The sequence below is a fragment of the Symphalangus syndactylus genome, chromosome 20 (assembly GCF_028878055.3).
Source record: "Symphalangus syndactylus isolate Jambi chromosome 20, NHGRI_mSymSyn1-v2.1_pri, whole genome shotgun sequence".
Lineage (NCBI taxonomy): Eukaryota > Metazoa > Chordata > Mammalia > Primates > Hylobatidae > Symphalangus > Symphalangus syndactylus.
In genome coordinates, this window is record NC_072442.2 from 40,808,775 (window position 1) to 40,824,922 (window position 16,148).

The 16,148-nt window shown below is 47.0% G+C and overlaps 1 protein-coding gene across 9 annotated transcripts in view; it reads left to right on the plus strand.

Annotated features, from left to right (window-relative positions):
* Window positions 1-15,760, plus strand: part of WIPF2 (WAS/WASL interacting protein family member 2) — a 60,970-nt gene extending 45,210 nt beyond the window's left edge. For 5 of the 9 annotated variants that reach the window (XM_055256063.2, XM_055256064.2, XM_055256067.2 and 2 more), the window contains exons 4-8: window positions 1,076-1,192; window positions 3,045-3,701; window positions 8,961-9,170; window positions 11,818-11,919; window positions 12,923-15,760. In XM_055256063.2, coding sequence (XP_055112038.1) covers window positions 1,076-1,192; window positions 3,045-3,701; window positions 8,961-9,170; window positions 11,818-11,919; window positions 12,923-12,963 — 1,127 coding nt within the window. In that variant the 3' untranslated portion in view covers window positions 12,964-15,760. The remainder of the gene's footprint in view (window positions 1-1,075; window positions 1,193-3,044; window positions 3,702-8,960; window positions 9,171-11,817; window positions 11,920-12,922) is intronic. The other 4 variants (XR_010118128.1, XR_010118126.1, XR_010118129.1 and 1 more) reach the window with 2 other exon arrangements.
* The last annotated feature ends 388 nt before the right edge of the window (window positions 15,761-16,148 follow it).

Genomic DNA, 16,148 nt, shown 5'->3' on the forward strand with positions numbered 1-16,148 from the left:
TGGTGCGATCTCGGCTCACTGCAGGCTCCGCCCCCCCGGGGTTCACGCCATTCTCCTGCCTCAGCCTCCCTTGTAGCTGGGACTACAGGGCCTGCCACCACGCCCGGCTAATTTTTTGTATTTTTAGTAGAGACGGGGTTTCACCGTGTTAGCCAGGATGGTCTCGATCTCCTGACCTTGTGATCCGCCCGCCTCGGCCTCCCAAAGTGCTGGGATTACAGGCGTGAGCCACCGCGCCCAGCTCTTTTTTTTTTTTTTTTTTTTTTTTTGAGACAGAGTCTCACTCTGTCACCCAGGCTGGAGTGCAGTGGCACGATCTCGGCTCACTGCAAGCTCCACCTTCTGGGTTCACGCCATTCTCCTGCCTCAGCCTCTCGGGTAGCTGGGACTACAGGCATCCGCCACGGCACCCGGCTAATTTTTTGTATTTTTAGTAGAGACAGGGTTTCACCGTGGTTTCCATCTCCTGACCTCGTGATCCACCCGCCTCCGCCTTCCAAAGTGCTGGGATTACAGGCGTGAGCCACCGCGCCCGGCTTCACTTGTTCTTTCTCTTTCATCACAACAGAGTTTCATCCCTACACAAAGCTGTGGAGCAGAGAGGCCTAATTTCCTTTCTTTTCTTTTCTCTTTTTTTTTTTTTTTGAAACAGGGTTTTGCTTTGTCTGTTGCTCAGGCTGGAGTGCAGTGGTGCGATCACAGTTCACTGCAGCCTCGACCTCCAAGGCTCAATCAAGCCTCCCATCTCAGCCTCCCGAGTAGCTGGGACTATATAGGCATGCATCACCATGCCTAGGTAATTTGTGAAATTTTTTGTAGAGACGGGTCCTACTATATTGCCCAGGCTGCTCTCGAACTCCTGAGCTTAAGTGATCCTCCCATCTTGGCCTCCCAAAATGCTGGGATTAGCAGCATGAGCCACTGTACCAGGCCTGCTTTTTTAAATAGAAGGGCAAAAACAAGACTGGTTTGTTTGCAAGCGATAGCCCAGATAGAGGAGTGGTTTCCCCTCATGATTGACTTGGTCACCAGCTGAGAGCATGTGAAATGAAAACCCTACTGCTATGCTTTCCAGAGCCCAAAGGAAGCAGTGGTGGCTATGGCTCTGGAGGAGCTGCCCTGCAGCCCAAGGGAGGTCTCTTCCAAGGAGGAGTGCCGAAGCTTCGACCTGTGGGAGCCAAGGATGGTTCAGGTATCTGATGAGTACTTTCCCAGGGTATTTCCCTGGTGTGTTAATTTCTGATGTCCCAAGTGGACCATCTCAGGTTGAGGAGTATGGTAGAGGTCGGGGGAAGAAAGACTTGGGAGCAGGGGAGGAGTTATAGAGTAGAATACAGCAAAAGCTGAGGGATTAAATGAAAGTGGATGCAACTTGGATAAAGAAAATGTGGCATATATACACTAGAATACTATTCAGCCTTAGAAAAGAAGGAAACTTCTGTCATTTCTGATGATACAGATGAACTTGGAGGACATTATACTAAGTGAAATAAGCCAGGCACAAAAACACAAATACTGCATGATCTCATTTATATGTGGAATCTGAAACAGTTGAACTCATTCGTAGAAGTAGAGAGTGAAATGTTGGTTACTAGAGGCTGGGGGCAGTAGGCGTTGGGATGGGGAAAGGGGAGATGTTGGTCAAAGGGTACAAAGTTTCAGTTAGACAGGAGGGGTAAGTTTTAGTGATCTATTGCAGCAGTCCCCAGTCTTTTTGGCACCAGGGACTGGTTTCATGGAAGACAATTTTTCCATAGATGGTGGGCGGGGGATGGTTTCAGGATGAAACTGTTCCACCTTAGATCATCAGGCATTAGTTAGATTCTCATAAGGGGCATGCAACCTAGATCCCTCACATGCACAGTTCACAATGGGGTTCGCCCTCCTGTGAGAATCTAATGCTGCTGCTGGTCTGACAGGAGGCGGAGCTCAGGCAGTAATGCTTGCTCGCTCACCTTCTGTGTGCCCCGTTCCTAACAGGCCACTGACCTGTACAGGTGCATGGCCCCAGGGGTTGGTGACCCCTGATTATACTTAATGTATATTTCAAAGTTGCTAAAAGAGTATATTTTATTTTATTTTATTTATTCTTTTTTTTTCTCCTCCCGCCGAGATGGAGTCTTGCTCTGTCGCCCAGGCTGGAGTGCAGTGGCACCATCTTGGATCACTGCAACTCTGCCTCCCGGGTTCAAGACATTCTCCTGCCTCAGCCTCCCAAGTAGCTGGGATTACAGGCACAGGCCACCACACATGGCTGATTTTTGTAGTTTTAGTAGAGACGGGGTTTCACCATGTTGGCCAGGCTGGTCTCAAACTCCTGACCTCAAGTGATCCATCCACCTTGGCCTCCCAAAGTGCTGGGATTACAGGCGTGAGCCACTGCGCCTGTTGTAGAGTAGATTTTAAGTGTTTTCACCATTAAAAAAGAAAATATGTGAGGTGATGGATATGTTAGTTTGATTTAATCATTCCACAATGTATACATGTAACAAGACATTGTACCCCATAAATACATAAAATTATTACTTGTCAAAAATAAAGTAACATTTAAAAATGAATAACAATGTATCCTGAGCCTGAAACCATATTAAAACCCAGAACTAGGCTGGACGTGGTGGCTCATGCCTGTAATCCCAGCACTTTGGGAAGCCGAGGTGGGCGGATCACCTGAGGTTAGGATTTCAAGACCAGCCTGTCCAACATGGTGAAACCCCGTCTCTACTAAAAATACAAAAATTAGCCAGGTGTGGTGGCGCATACCTGTAATCCCAGCTACTCAGGAGGCTGAGGCAGGAGAATCACTTGAACCCAGGAGGCAGAGGTTGCAGTGAGCTGAGATCGCACCATTGCACTCCAGCCTAGGCAACAACAGCAAAACTTCGTCTCAAAAAAAAACAAAAAACAAAAAAGACGCCAAAAAACCCAGAACTATTCAATTCCTTTCCCTGCTGTCATGCAGGTCGCACTAAGGAGCTGAGTGAAGTAGAGATACTGACCAATATCTGTCCAGCTCTGTTGACCCTGTGTTGTCTATGTATTTGTAGAGAACCTAGCTGGTAAGCCAGCCCTGCAAGTCCCCAGTTCTCGAGCTGCTGCCCCAAGGCCTCCAGTATCTGCAGCCAGCGGGCGTCCTCAGGATGATACAGACAGCAGCCGGGCCTCACTCCCAGAACTGCCCCGGATGCAGAGACCCTCTTTACCGGACCTCTCTCGGCCTAATACCACCAGCAGTACGGGCATGAAGCACAGCTCCTCTGCCCCTCCCCCGCCACCCCCAGGGCGGCGTGCCAACGCACCCCCCACACCTCTGCCTATGCACAGCAACAAAGCCCCCGCCTACAACAGAGAGAAACCCTTGCCACCGACGCCTGGACAAAGGCTTCACCCTGGTCGAGAGGGACCTCCTGCTCCACCCCCAGTCAAACCACCTCCTTCCCCTGTGAATATCAGAACGGGACCAAGTGGCCAGTCTCTGGCTCCTCCTCCTCCGCCTTACCGCCAGCCTCCTGGGGTCCCCAATGGACCCTCTAGCCCCACTAATGAGTCAGCCCCTGAGCTGCCACAGAGACACAATTCTTTGCATAGGAAGACACCAGGGCCTGTCAGAGGCCTAGCACCTCCTCCACCCACCTCAGCCTCCCCCTCTTTACTGAGTAATAGGCCACCTCCCCCAGCCCGAGACCCTCCCAGTCGGGGAGCAGGTAAGTGCTTGGAAGCACCTTTTTCCCATCATGCTGTGAATATTGATTTTATCTTTCCCCAGAGCACTCCTTGAAGACAGTAATTCGTTTATTCATTCAGTGGGTTTATTGAGTACCTTTTTATGTATCAGATCTGTTGGTAGGGAAATAGCAATAAATAGAAAAGACAAAAAATTCGACAGTCAAACTAGTAAAATATATAAATACATAGTATGCAGTATGCTTTAGAGAATTACAAAGCAGAGGAAAGGAATAAGATATACTGGGGCGGAAGTCGGATGATGATATCTTAAATTGGAGGAGTGGGGAGCGAGTCAGGACAGTCCTTACTGATACGGTGAAAATTTGACAAAGACCTTAAGAAAGTGACGAGTAAGCTTAGTAGTTATCTAGGAGAACAGCTGTTGCAGGCAGTGGGAACAACAAATGCAGAGGCCGTAAGGCAGAAGTATTCTTGAAACATTTTGGGGACAGCAAGGGGGCCATTGTGGCAAGACTAGAAAGAGTGAGGGGAGGTAAGAGTGGTAGGACTTGGAGGTTGGAAAGCTAGAGCTGCAGGGGAGAGCACTGCAGGATTTTGCAAAGACCTTGGATTTAACTGTGTGACATGGGAAGCCACTGGAGGGTTTTAAACAGAAGTATGCTTTGATTCACCTTTTAAAAAGATCATTAACTCCTATGTTGAGAACAGACTGCAGGAGGACAAATGTGACAAAAGGAGACCAGTTACTGGGCTGTTGCAGTAAATGGCCAGATGGTTAGGACTACTGTGAATTTGTGGGAAGATAGGTGTTCAGTTTGAGACAAGTTTGAGATGCCTGTTAGGTACTCAAGAAGCGACAATGAATTGGTAATTGGTTATCAGGCTCCAAAGTTGGGGGGAGAGGTTTCGGCTGGGGAGATACATTTGAATGGTATTGAAAACCACATGCTGGATGAAGTCACCTAAGGAGTGAATATAGATAAGAAGAGGCCTAGGAGGCTGAGGCAGGAGAATCGCTTGAACTCAGGAGGCAGAGGTTGCAGTGAGCCGAGATCACGCCACTGCACTCCAGCCTGGGCGACAGAGTGACAGTCCATCTCAAAAAAAAAAGGGGGGGGCGGTGCGCTGAGCCCTTGCCCTCCTGCATTAGAGGCAAAAGAGATGAAGAATACCCAGCAGAGGAAACAGAAAAGCTTCTAGTGAGGATGGAAGGAGAAAAACCAAGAATGTGATGAAAAAACTCCAAGGTAGAGTAAGTGGTCAGCTGTGCCCAGTGCTGCAGATGGGTCAGGTAAGTTAAAGACCAAGAACTGGCATTGGTCTTAGTATCATGGGACCCTTTCGAGAAGTTTCATTGGAGTGGTGGAGGGTGAAAGTGAAAGCTTAATTGGAGTGGGTTCAAGAATGCAGGAATAGGAGGAGAGAAATTGGAGATAGCAATGTAGAAATCTCTTAAAGAGTTCGCTGTAAAGTCCAGGAGAGAAGGGTGAAGATAAGTGAAGTGATTGTTGGAGGAAGATGTGGGGTTGAGAGTTGTTTTTTTCCCATCCCAAGATGGGAGACCTATTTGTATGCTGATGGAATGAGTAGCATGAAACTTAGGAGAGAGGGAAAAAATTGAATCAGAAGAGAGGGAACAGATTGCCTGAATAATGACCTGGAGGAGGCAGAGGAGAGAGAATGTGATCCATAGATAAAGGGTTGGCCTTAGATAGGAATATAGTTCTTCCATAGTAACAAGAGGGGAGGCAGAGCATATAGGCTTAGAAGCAAGTGGGTAGGTGGGTGTAGTGGTAGAAGCATGTGGAAAGTTTATTCTAATTTGCTTCTGTTTTCTCAGTGAAATGGAAAGCAAGAGCATCAGCTGTGACTGCGGCAAGGGAAGGAGAAGGAGAGTTGAGGAGAGAGAAGAGGCATGAAATGGTCATCTGGAGCGTGGGAGTGTGGGTGGACTAGAGAAATGTGCTCAGATAGGCAACCACGCGAAGGGGCCCACTTGAGATTATGGGCCATACATTTCATGTGAGATTAATTAGTCTCGTGTGTTCAGTTGTGATTTGCAGGTACAAAATAAGAGTAGAGCTGTATTTAACCAGCGTTAGCATGTTTTAGGCATGTGCGACTCTAAGGGAGAGTGGGGCAGGAAGGGAACGGTGTATGTGAGGGAGTGATTGCAATAATGGAGCCTAAGCTGGGTGAAGAGGGAATTTAGGAACCCTGGAAAAAGAAGAGGTTGTGTAATCTTATAATTAGCATAACTGAAATTTTAGAGTGAGGGAGACCATGACAGCTCTCTGGGGCCTTATTGGACGTGGGAATTTTGGCTCCCATATCCTTAAATCATTAGACTTTGAGACATACCCTCCACAAACAGCTTCTTAGCCTTTATTTATTTATTTATTTGTTTGTGTTTTGAGACAGAGCCTTGCTCTGTCGCTCAGGCTGGAGTGCAGTGGTGTGATCTCTGCTCATTGCAACCTCTTCCTCCCAGGTTCAAGTGATTGTTGTGTCTCAGCCTCCTGACTAGCTGGAATTACAGGCACGTGCCACCATACCTGGCTAATTTTTGTATTTTTAGTAGAAACGGGTTTTCGCCATGTTGGCCAGGCTGGTCTCAAACTCCTGACCTCAAGTGAGCCACTGCGCCCAGCCCTTAGCTTTTATTTTAAAGTCAGTTTCTACAGGTATAGAACATTGATTAAGGAGTTATGTCATGGAGTCTGGGCATGATGGCTCACGCCTTAATCCCAGCACTTTGGAAGGTTGAGGCCAGCAGATCATTTAAGCCCAGGAGTTCGAGACCAGCCTGGGCAACATGGCAAAACCCTGTCTCTACAAAAAATAATTTTAAAAAATTAGCCTGGCATGGCGGTGCATGCCTGTAGTCCCAGCTACTTGAGAGGCTGAGGTGGGAAGACCACTTGAGCCTGGGAGGTGGAGGTTGCAGTGAGCTATGATAGTGCCACTGCACTTCAGCCTGGGCAACACAGCAAGACCTTGTCCCCCCGCCAAAAAAAAAAAAGGTAAAGGTTATATCATTAAGTAGCAAGGCATTGAAAGTCCATTAACCTGTGTGCAACTGCTTTGTTCGGTACATACAGATTGTACTCTAGCAGCTGGCCATCTAACATAGGGCAGCCAAACAGTGGCCTACTGCATTCCTGATCCCATATCTCCGTAGCTTTAGCCATAATGAGGTAGTCCTAAGGTGGCCCTTGATTCTATAAAGTTCAGGTTTTACTTTTTTTTTTTTAACTTAGGGATTTTACAAAAGACTGAGCATAGCTCATATCTTTCTGACCTCATCCAGGAATAGAAGGAGAGAAAAATGCAATTTCTGTGGGTTGAGCTGAGCACTTTTAAATGTCTGCAGGCTTTCTTGCTTCCCACTTTTCCATTCTTTCTCTGTGGTAGCTAGGACTACAGGGATGTTGCCACCATGTCTGGCTCATTAAATTTTTTATTGTTATTTTTTTTTTTTTAAGATGAGGTCTGTGTTGCCCAGGCTGGACTCAAACTCTTTTTTTTTTTTTTTTGAGACAGAGTCTCACTCTTGCCCAGGCTGGAGTGCAGTGGCACGATCTCGGCTCACTGCAACCTCTGCCTCCTGGGTTCAAGCAATTCTCCTGCCTCAGCCTGCTGAGTAGCTGGGATTACAGGCACCCGCCACCAAGCCCAGCTAATTTTTGTATTTTTAGTAGAGACAGGGTTTCACCATATTGGTCAGGTTGAGTCTCGAACCCCTGACCTCATGATCCACCTGCCTCAGCCTCCCAAAGTGCTGGGATTACAGGCGTGAGCCACCGCGCCCGGCATAGGTATGAATATTTTCATTGGTGGTGGTGGTGGGGCGACCTCAGAAATGAAATGTGACCATCATATAATAGTGTTTATAGCTCTGACTGATAAACTTGTTTTGGAGGCAATTCCAAAAGAGATGTTTGCAGTGTTTGAGCAATGAGACTGTTACTGGACATATGTAACTTCCCACAATGAATCTGCTGTATATATTTTGAAAATCACTCATTGATATTAGAGTAAGTGACAGCCTGTATATGCTGTGGGAGAGCAGAGGTGGAGGGACTCAGAAGAAAATGGATTGCTTTGGGAAAGCCTTAAGATGGGACTTGGATTGAACCTTGAAGGATAGGGAGGATTTGATAGTAAGAGAAGGGGGGATATCAGAATATTGTGAGGGGAGTCACAAGAGCAAAGCATATAATTCGGTTTATTCAGCAAACATTGAGCACCTGCTTTGTGCTGTACATTTGGCTGAACTTGGGAACCCAGAAGGAGGAACTGCTCTGACATCAAGGGGTACACAGTATACTGGGGGAAGAGCACACAGAAGAAATAATAGTCTGTTCAAATGGTAGGTACGCACAAGCTGAAGTGGAAGTGCAGAGGAGGGCTCCTAACCTAGCCTAGCAGTAAGAAGGGAATAGGAGAAGCCAAGCTCAGGCTGATTGGTGTGGTAGGTTACTATGTAAGCAAAGGCTTTGAGACTTTATTTTTTTACATATTTATGTATTTGAGATGGAGTCTCTCTCTGTTGCTCAGGCTGGAGTGCAGTGGCACAATCGGGGCTCACTGCAACCTCCATCTCCCAGGTTCAAGTAATTCTTGTGCCTCAGCCTCCTGAGGAGCTGGGACTACAGGCACACGCCACCACACCGGGCTAATTTTTTGTATTTTTAGTAGAGATGGGGTTTCATCATGTTGCCCAGGCTGGTCTCCAACTGCTGAGCTCAGGCAGTCCTCCCGCCTCAGCCTCCCAAAGTGCTAGGATTATAGACGTGAGCCATCACACCCAGCCACGGTTTGAGACTTTATGATTTAGGCGGTGCAAAGCCTTTGAAAAAACTGGATCAAGTTTTTAGGGAGATTGGTGAGTTGGTGTTATGCAAAACGAATTTGGAGGGGTAAGGGACGAAGCAAGGAGAACATTCGGAAGGCTTTTGCAGTAGAACAGGCTAAATATAAGGAAGACCTGAATTAGAATTGTGGAGGAAGGCATGGAAAAGCAGAAAAAAAAAAAAATCAAGAACAGATAGGGTTCTTGACTGACTGGTAGGAAATGTAAAAAGGCCATACATTTATTCTGAATGTTGGTATCTGGAAGAGTGGTGATGCTGTTCAAGTAATAAGGACAAAGGGGAACCAGGCACTGTAAGCCTCTGTGGGATGTGTTACTCTTTTAAGCTCATGTGTTTCAAGTCATTCTACCCCTTGCCGTCTCCACATCCAAACCTAACTACTTTGGATTTTAATTGCAGCTCCTCCACCCCCACCACCTGTGATCCGAAATGGTGCCAGGGATGCTCCCCCTCCCCCACCACCGTACCGAATGCATGGGTCAGAACCCCCGAGCCGAGGAAAGCCCCCACCTCCACCCTCAAGGACGCCAGCTGGGCCACCCCCTCCTCCTCCGCCACCCCTGAGGAATGGCCACAGAGATTCTATCACCACCGTCCGGTCTTTCTTGGGTGAGTAGCTAGCTATCTGTAGTCTCATGGTTCCTGCGGTGACTTCACCCACTCCAGTGCCATGGCTGCCAGATGGCCACCATAGAGTGGGAATGGCCACATGGGATCCTTTGTTCACAATAATTCTCCTCCTGACTTCATCCTCAGACGTATGGGCTGTATTCATTGACTTCCTTATCTTGATGTGAATTCTAAGCATGGATGCTTTGGAATAGATTGAAGTAAAATCAGCAAGTGTTGTGCTAACTCTAAATCCACTCCAAAGATCAGTTTTTGTAGCTAGCTTTTAGGTCAGAGACTCTATCTTCTTTAGGATTATTCAGACAGGACTTATGTATTCTCCTAGGAAGGAGTGTTCCTTTCTAGCTCTTCAAAAACAAAACACTTGATTGTTCTTGGAATTATTATTTTTAATTATTTTTTTATAGCGACTGGGTCTCTGTTGCTCAGGCCGCTGTCAAACTCCTGGTCTCAAGCAGTCCTCCAACTTCAGCCTCCCAAAGTGCTGGGATTACACATGTGAGCCATCACACCCAGCCTCTTCTTGGAATTCTTGGAAAAAAAAAAAAAAAAAAAAAAGTCCCATGGCACATTGCCTGGAAAGAATGACAAAAAATATTAAAGAAAAAAGGATTGGGCGTGGTGGTTCATGCCTGTAATCCCAGCACTTTGGGAGGCCAAGGTAGGAGGATTGCTTTTAGCCCAGGAACTCAAGACCAGCCTGGGCAACATGGTGGAATTTCATCTCTCTAAAAAATAAAAAAATTAGCTGGGTGTGGTGGCACACGCCTGTGGTTCCAGCTACTCAGGAGGATTGCCTAAGTCCAGGGAGGTTGAAGCTGCCGCAAGCCATTGATCACATCACTGCACCCCCGCCTGGGCAACAGAGAGAGACTCTGTCTCAAAAAAAAAAAAAAAAATCGGCTGGGTGCAGTGGCTCACGCCTGTAATCGCAGCACTTTGGGAGGCCGAGGCAGGCGGATCACCTGAGGTCAGGAGTTTGAGACCAGCCCGGCCAACATAGTGAAACCCCTGTCTCTACTAAAAATATAAAAAATTAGCTGGGCATGGTGGCACGCACCCATAATCCCAGCTACTCAGAAGGCTGAGGCAGGAGAATCTCTTGAACCCAGGAGGTGGAGGTTGCAGTGAGCCAAGATTGTGCCACTGCACTCCAGCCTGGGTGACAGAGCAAGACTCCATCTCAAAAAAAAAAAAAGCAAAACCCAAAACATTACACACAGTAATCCAAAGCCACTAACTAGCAGTGTTATTTCGAGGAAGTCACGTTACTTCTCTGGGCCACACTTCTCTTATTTGTAAAATTAGGTTGACTAGATCAGATATCAGATTAACTTTTCCAAGATTATAAATGTTGGGGGGCTCTACCTAAGAGATTCTGATTCCTTGGTTCTGGGATGTAACCCTAAGTAAAGGTTGTCCATAGGCTATTGTTAGACCCGTCTGTTGAGGACCCCTGGAAGAAATCTCTGAAAGGTCCCTTGCAGCCCTGACACTCTAGATTTTTTTTTTTGAGATAGCGTCTTGCTTTGTCATCCAGGCTGGAATGCAGTAGCGTAATCGCAGCTCACTGCAGTTTCGACCTCCCAAGCTCAAGCAATCCTCCCATCTTTCAGCCTTCCAAGTAGCTGGGACCACAGGTGTGCACCACCATGCCTGGCTAATTTTGTTTTTTTTTTTTTTGTAGAGATGAGGTTTCGCCATGTTGCCCAGACTGGTCTTGAACTCGTGGGCTCAAGCTACCCACCCACCTTGGCCTCCCAAAGTGCTGGGATTACAGGCATGAACCACCATGCCCAGCTTCTAGATTCTTTAATAGTTGCTGTCCTTACCTACCCCAGTCCTCCATGTTCTAGTCTATTCCTATTAGGTATGCCAGGATTTTTGCTTTAAAGATATACCCTTATTGTAGAAAGCTTTGGGATGTGATCAAGCTGCACTTACAGAAAATTTGAGCCTTCTGATGGAGGGGCCATAGAAAGTAGGAGTAGAAGCCTTGAGATGGCTGTCCCAACTATGTAAGTGAAGGTAACATGGACTGAAAGGGAATTATCTGGTCAAACCTCTTCACTAGCCATAGACAAATATTCCCATTTTAAATTAATTCCTAACAATTTCTGGATTTAGATCAGCTGTTTTCCCGTGGTGACAGTCTGTAAGATGTTATTAACACCCAGAATTGGCTGGGCCTGGTGGCTCACACCTGTAATCCCAGCACTTTGGGAGGCCAGGTGGGCAGATTGCCTGAGCTCAGGAGTTTGAGACTAGCCTGGCCAAGATGGCGAAACCCCGTCTCTACTAAAAATACAGAAAACTAGCCGGGCGAGGTGGTGGGCACCACTGCACTCCAGCCTGGGTGACAGAGCGAGACTGTCAAAAAAAATAAAGAATGGGCTCAAAGATGGATTACTTGGTGCAGAGAGGTTTCGAATACATGCTCTGTGCATGCAAGGCACATGGGGTGATGCTGCTGTTGTTCTCAGGGTGGTTGGTTTGGTGGGGCAGTAGGTCCTCACAGTACCTCAGAATGCCTGAGAGATTAGTAAGTGGGGAGGGTCGAAGCGATCAGAGACCTGTGGGAGCACAAGCAAGGATGATAGGAATTAATATTCTATTTTTTTCGCAGATGATTTTGAGTCAAAGTATTCCTTCCATCCAGTAGAAGACTTTCCTGCTCCAGAAGAATATAAACACTTTCAGAGGATATATCCCAGCAAAACAAACCGAGGTGAGAATAATAATAATAAGGTTTTTCCATAATTGCATAGAATGTAGAATTTGTGCGTTTTCTTAGGTTAAAATTTGCTTTTCACCGGGCGCAGTGGCTCATACCTATAATCCCAGCACTTTGGGAGGCCGAGGTGGGTGGATCACAAGGTCAGGAATTTGAGACCAGCCTGACCAACATAGTGAAACCCTGTCTCTACTAAAAATACAAAATTAGGCTGGGCGCGGTGGCTCACGCCTGTAATCCCAGCATTTTGGGAGGCTGAGGTGGGCGGATCATGAGGTCAGGAGATCAAGACCATCCTAGCTAACACGGTGAAACCTCGTCTCTACTAAAAATACGAAAGATTAGCCGAGCGTGGTGGCACGAGCCTGTAGTCCCAGCTACTTGGGAAGCTGAGGCAGGAGAACTGTTGAAACCCAGGAGGCAGAGGTTGCAGTGAGCCAAGATCACGCTACTGTACTCCAGCCTGGGTGACAGAGGGAGACTCTGTCTCAAAAAAATAAATAAATAAAAATAAATTGCTTCTCATCATCTTCATTGTCTTTTTTTTTTTTTTTTTTTTTTGAAATAGGGTCTCCCTATCGTCACCCAGGCTGGAGGTGCAGTGGTGCCATCTCAGCCCACCCCAACCTCCGCCTCCCAGGTTCAAGTGATTCTCCTGCCTAAGCCTCCCAAGTATCTAGGATTATAGGCATGTGCCACCATGCCCGGATTATTTTTGTAATTTTAGTAGAGACTGGGTTTTGCCTGGTTGGCCAGGCTGATCTGAAACTCCTGACCTCAGGTGATCTGCCCGCCTCGGCCTCCCAAAGTGCTGGATTACAGGCGTGAGCCACCTTGCCTGGCCTCTCATCTTCATTTTCTTAGGCAAAACAACAACACATAGTCCCCAGATTTTAAAGGTTAGCTTAAAGAGCCTGTCTCTCATTTTAGGAATGTGTGGGTTCAGATTCTGGTGGGTGACCTGTATGTGTGTGGTTTTTATTTTGTTTTTTTTCAGCTGCCCGTGGAGCCCCACCTCTGCCACCCATTCTCAGGTGAAGCCTGGCTTGGTCCTGTTCCTCAGGAAAAGGATGGACCTTCTCTTCTTCTCAGTTGGTCCCTTCCATTCCCCTGAAACCTGCATGAGAGCTCCTAACATGTTTCTCCAATGCAATCAACCCCTAGACTCCAAGTGTCCTCCCAGCTCGCCTCCATCTATGCATCTCATCTCTGGATTTGGTGATCAGACTCTATATTGACAGTAGGATCTCAAACCCTGCATCCATCCTTCCTCCAGCAAGCCCTGCTAGTCACATGAGGATCAAGTTTCCGTGTCTCCTGCCTTCCTCTTGGGGAAAGGTGCCTTGTTGTGATGAATTAACTCACTGTTAGGGCAGGGTGGAGAATAGTACTCCTTCCTTCTCCTGTCCACTGTGGGGGAAGCTTGGCAGGTATATTATATTTCATCATTTAGGAGGCTGGCATGACCAGGACTTATGGGTGGGAGGGGAGCATTTTTAGTGAAGCAAGAAAGGAGTTTGCCAAGAAGTGATCTGTTTTAAAGGTCATATTTGGAGAAAGGGCAAGGAATTGGGTCTGCTTTATTTTTAGGGGTATTTTGTTTTTGTTCTCACCTGCTGCCCCCCTACCACCACCCCAGGGATAAATTGGATATAAACACTAAATACTAATCAGTTGAACTTAACATTTAACAAAAAGAAAGGGTGAAATAAATGGAAGACCATTTTAGAACTAGTCAGTTCTCTGCAGCAAAGGGACCAGGAGCCATTTGAACCCTCTGGGACCCCTCACCCCACTGCTTCAGGGTGCTAAGCTGAGGGATGTTTTTCCTCCCCCTTACAACCCATGCCCTTGAAAGAAAAGTCACTTTTTATGGAGGGCATCATTCATTCCTGATTCACAAACCCCAAAAACCTCTGGTGGGAGATAGGAAGATAGGGTGTGGGCCTGGGCCTTAACCTCAATCTTGAGTCTGCCTCAGTCTTTTCTGACTGGCCCTGAAGTTGTCAGTGGCTCTTTCTGTCCTTCAGCCCCTGGAAGGTGCTCCAGGATAACAAAGAAGGGCAGGTTGAAGCCCCTCATGGACGGACCTGGCTTTGTGGGGCTGCAAAGGACTTTTAAGTCCTGCCTGTACTGAAGTTCACAGCCCACCTGACTGAGCAGACTCTTCCTTTCTCTACCACCCTTGCCTTCCCAGGACTGCACGGTTTAACACAGCACAGTACAGAAGGGTGAAGAAGTGAGCAGAGGCTTATGAGGATATTCAGATTCTCTTCTATGCCAGGAAGCACAAAGACTTTGTTGAGATTTGCCTCAGTTCAGTAGGTCTTCCTTGGCAGCCAGCCATAGGTTGTTTCTTTGTCTTCCAGGTCCTAAAGAGCACAGAGAAAATGGAGGTCCCCAGTCTAGGTAGGAAGCTGATTGGACGAGGACTTCTTTTTTTCCGACAGCAGGATGGGGCTCCTGGGCTCGACACACCAGATGCTTTGGTTTTCTACAACTGTTGCTACGTATAGAGGCTGCTCAGAGCGTGGCATGAGAGCAAGGAGACCATGGCTACTCTTTGAAATGGATGGGGAAAATTAGCTTAAAAATTTAATCACACACATCACAGGCTTAAACTGTCTTAGGGACCTTTCCAGTTGATTGGATCACAGGCTAGGGATCTGTCCATGGTGCCAGGTGAAACCCAAGTCTCCCCAGTGCTAGGTGAGGGAGGGCTCAATGGGGATAATGTGTATGGGATCTGCTGTCCTTTGCCATCCCCTGGACCATATTAACTCTGGGATAGACCATGATTAGGTCTGTCACCAAACTTTTCCTAATCATTTTTTATGTATCATTCTTCTTTCTAATCTGTTAGCAGTTATCTCCCAGAAGTATCCCTAGCATCCTGAAGCAAACAGAACTGCCGGGCACTGTGGCTTACTCCTGTAACCTCAGCAATTTGGGAGGCCAAGGCAGGCGGATCACCTGAGTTCAAAAGTTCGAGACCAGCCTGTCCAACATGGCAAAACCCCGTCTCTACTGAAAATACAAAAATTATCTGGGCGTGGTGGCATGTGCCTGTAGTCCCAGCTACTGGGGAGGCTGAGGCATGAGAATCGCTTGAACCCAGGAGGTGGAGGTTGCAGTGAGTGGAGATGGCGCCACTGCGCTCCAGCCTGGGTGACAGAGTGAAACTCCGTCTCAGAAAACAAACAAACCAGACACAACTGAGAGAGGGGATGCTAGTGGAGGGAAAAGGAGAGAGTACAAGAGTTGATACTGCAGTAGAGTTCCAGGGCAGATACTGACAAGTGACTGAACTTTGACTGTGAAGTCTTCCCATTTATTTTTGAAATGGGAGTCGATGCCTTTTGTACAACATTATCAAAGTGTTTTTTTTTTTTCCTCCTTTACTCAGACATAGAGCATCAAAATATCACGAGTAAAGCCAAACCCCAGCTTTTCACTGGGGCTGATATCTTCCTCCCCACGGCCCGCTGCCCCTCATATTCCCCAGCACTTGGACTGTGTCACATGGGTATTGATTGTATACTTGTTGTCTTGGCCTCATGCAAAAAGGCCTAGGTCTAGATCTAGTCAGATGAGTTTTTTTCAGAGCATGTTGATGATACAACACCTGTTTAAATGTCTTTGCCTTATATGTTATTTGGTCCCGCTGTTAATAATAGATTTATTACCATGTATATTTACTCTTGAAGATGGGAATGTGATCTGCATAGTTATCAGTCTATTTTGTATGTTGTAAAAAGCTTCTAATTTAGGTTTAAGGTGGGCTGGCTACAAAAGCACTAAAACTCCTCACCTTTTAAACTGCTCTTTTTATCTGCTTGTGGGAATGTTGTCTCTTTCATGGAAGATTGGGTGGTCTCATGTTGAGGCTGTTGCCCAGTCCCATTAACTCCCTTGTGCCCCCACAGAAGGAAGAGACGTTGCCCAGCTAAGCATCAGGAAGCTGTCTTAAAAGCCCTTGTATGGGATTGGTTTTGTGATGTTTTTCCCTAATGAGAAAAACTTTATAGTTGTTTCTTACTGCCCTGTCTGGGAAGCAGGGTGGTGGCCTCCAGGTTTTTAAATGAGCTAGATGCCCCTTTTCCCCTTCTCTGGTCACTGAACCTGGACCAAAGCACTTTGATATTCCAGGTGTGATTTTCTCTGTCATGGGGATTTGCTCCGCTGCAGAGCCCCATCATTTTTACAGCGTAGGCCAACAGAGT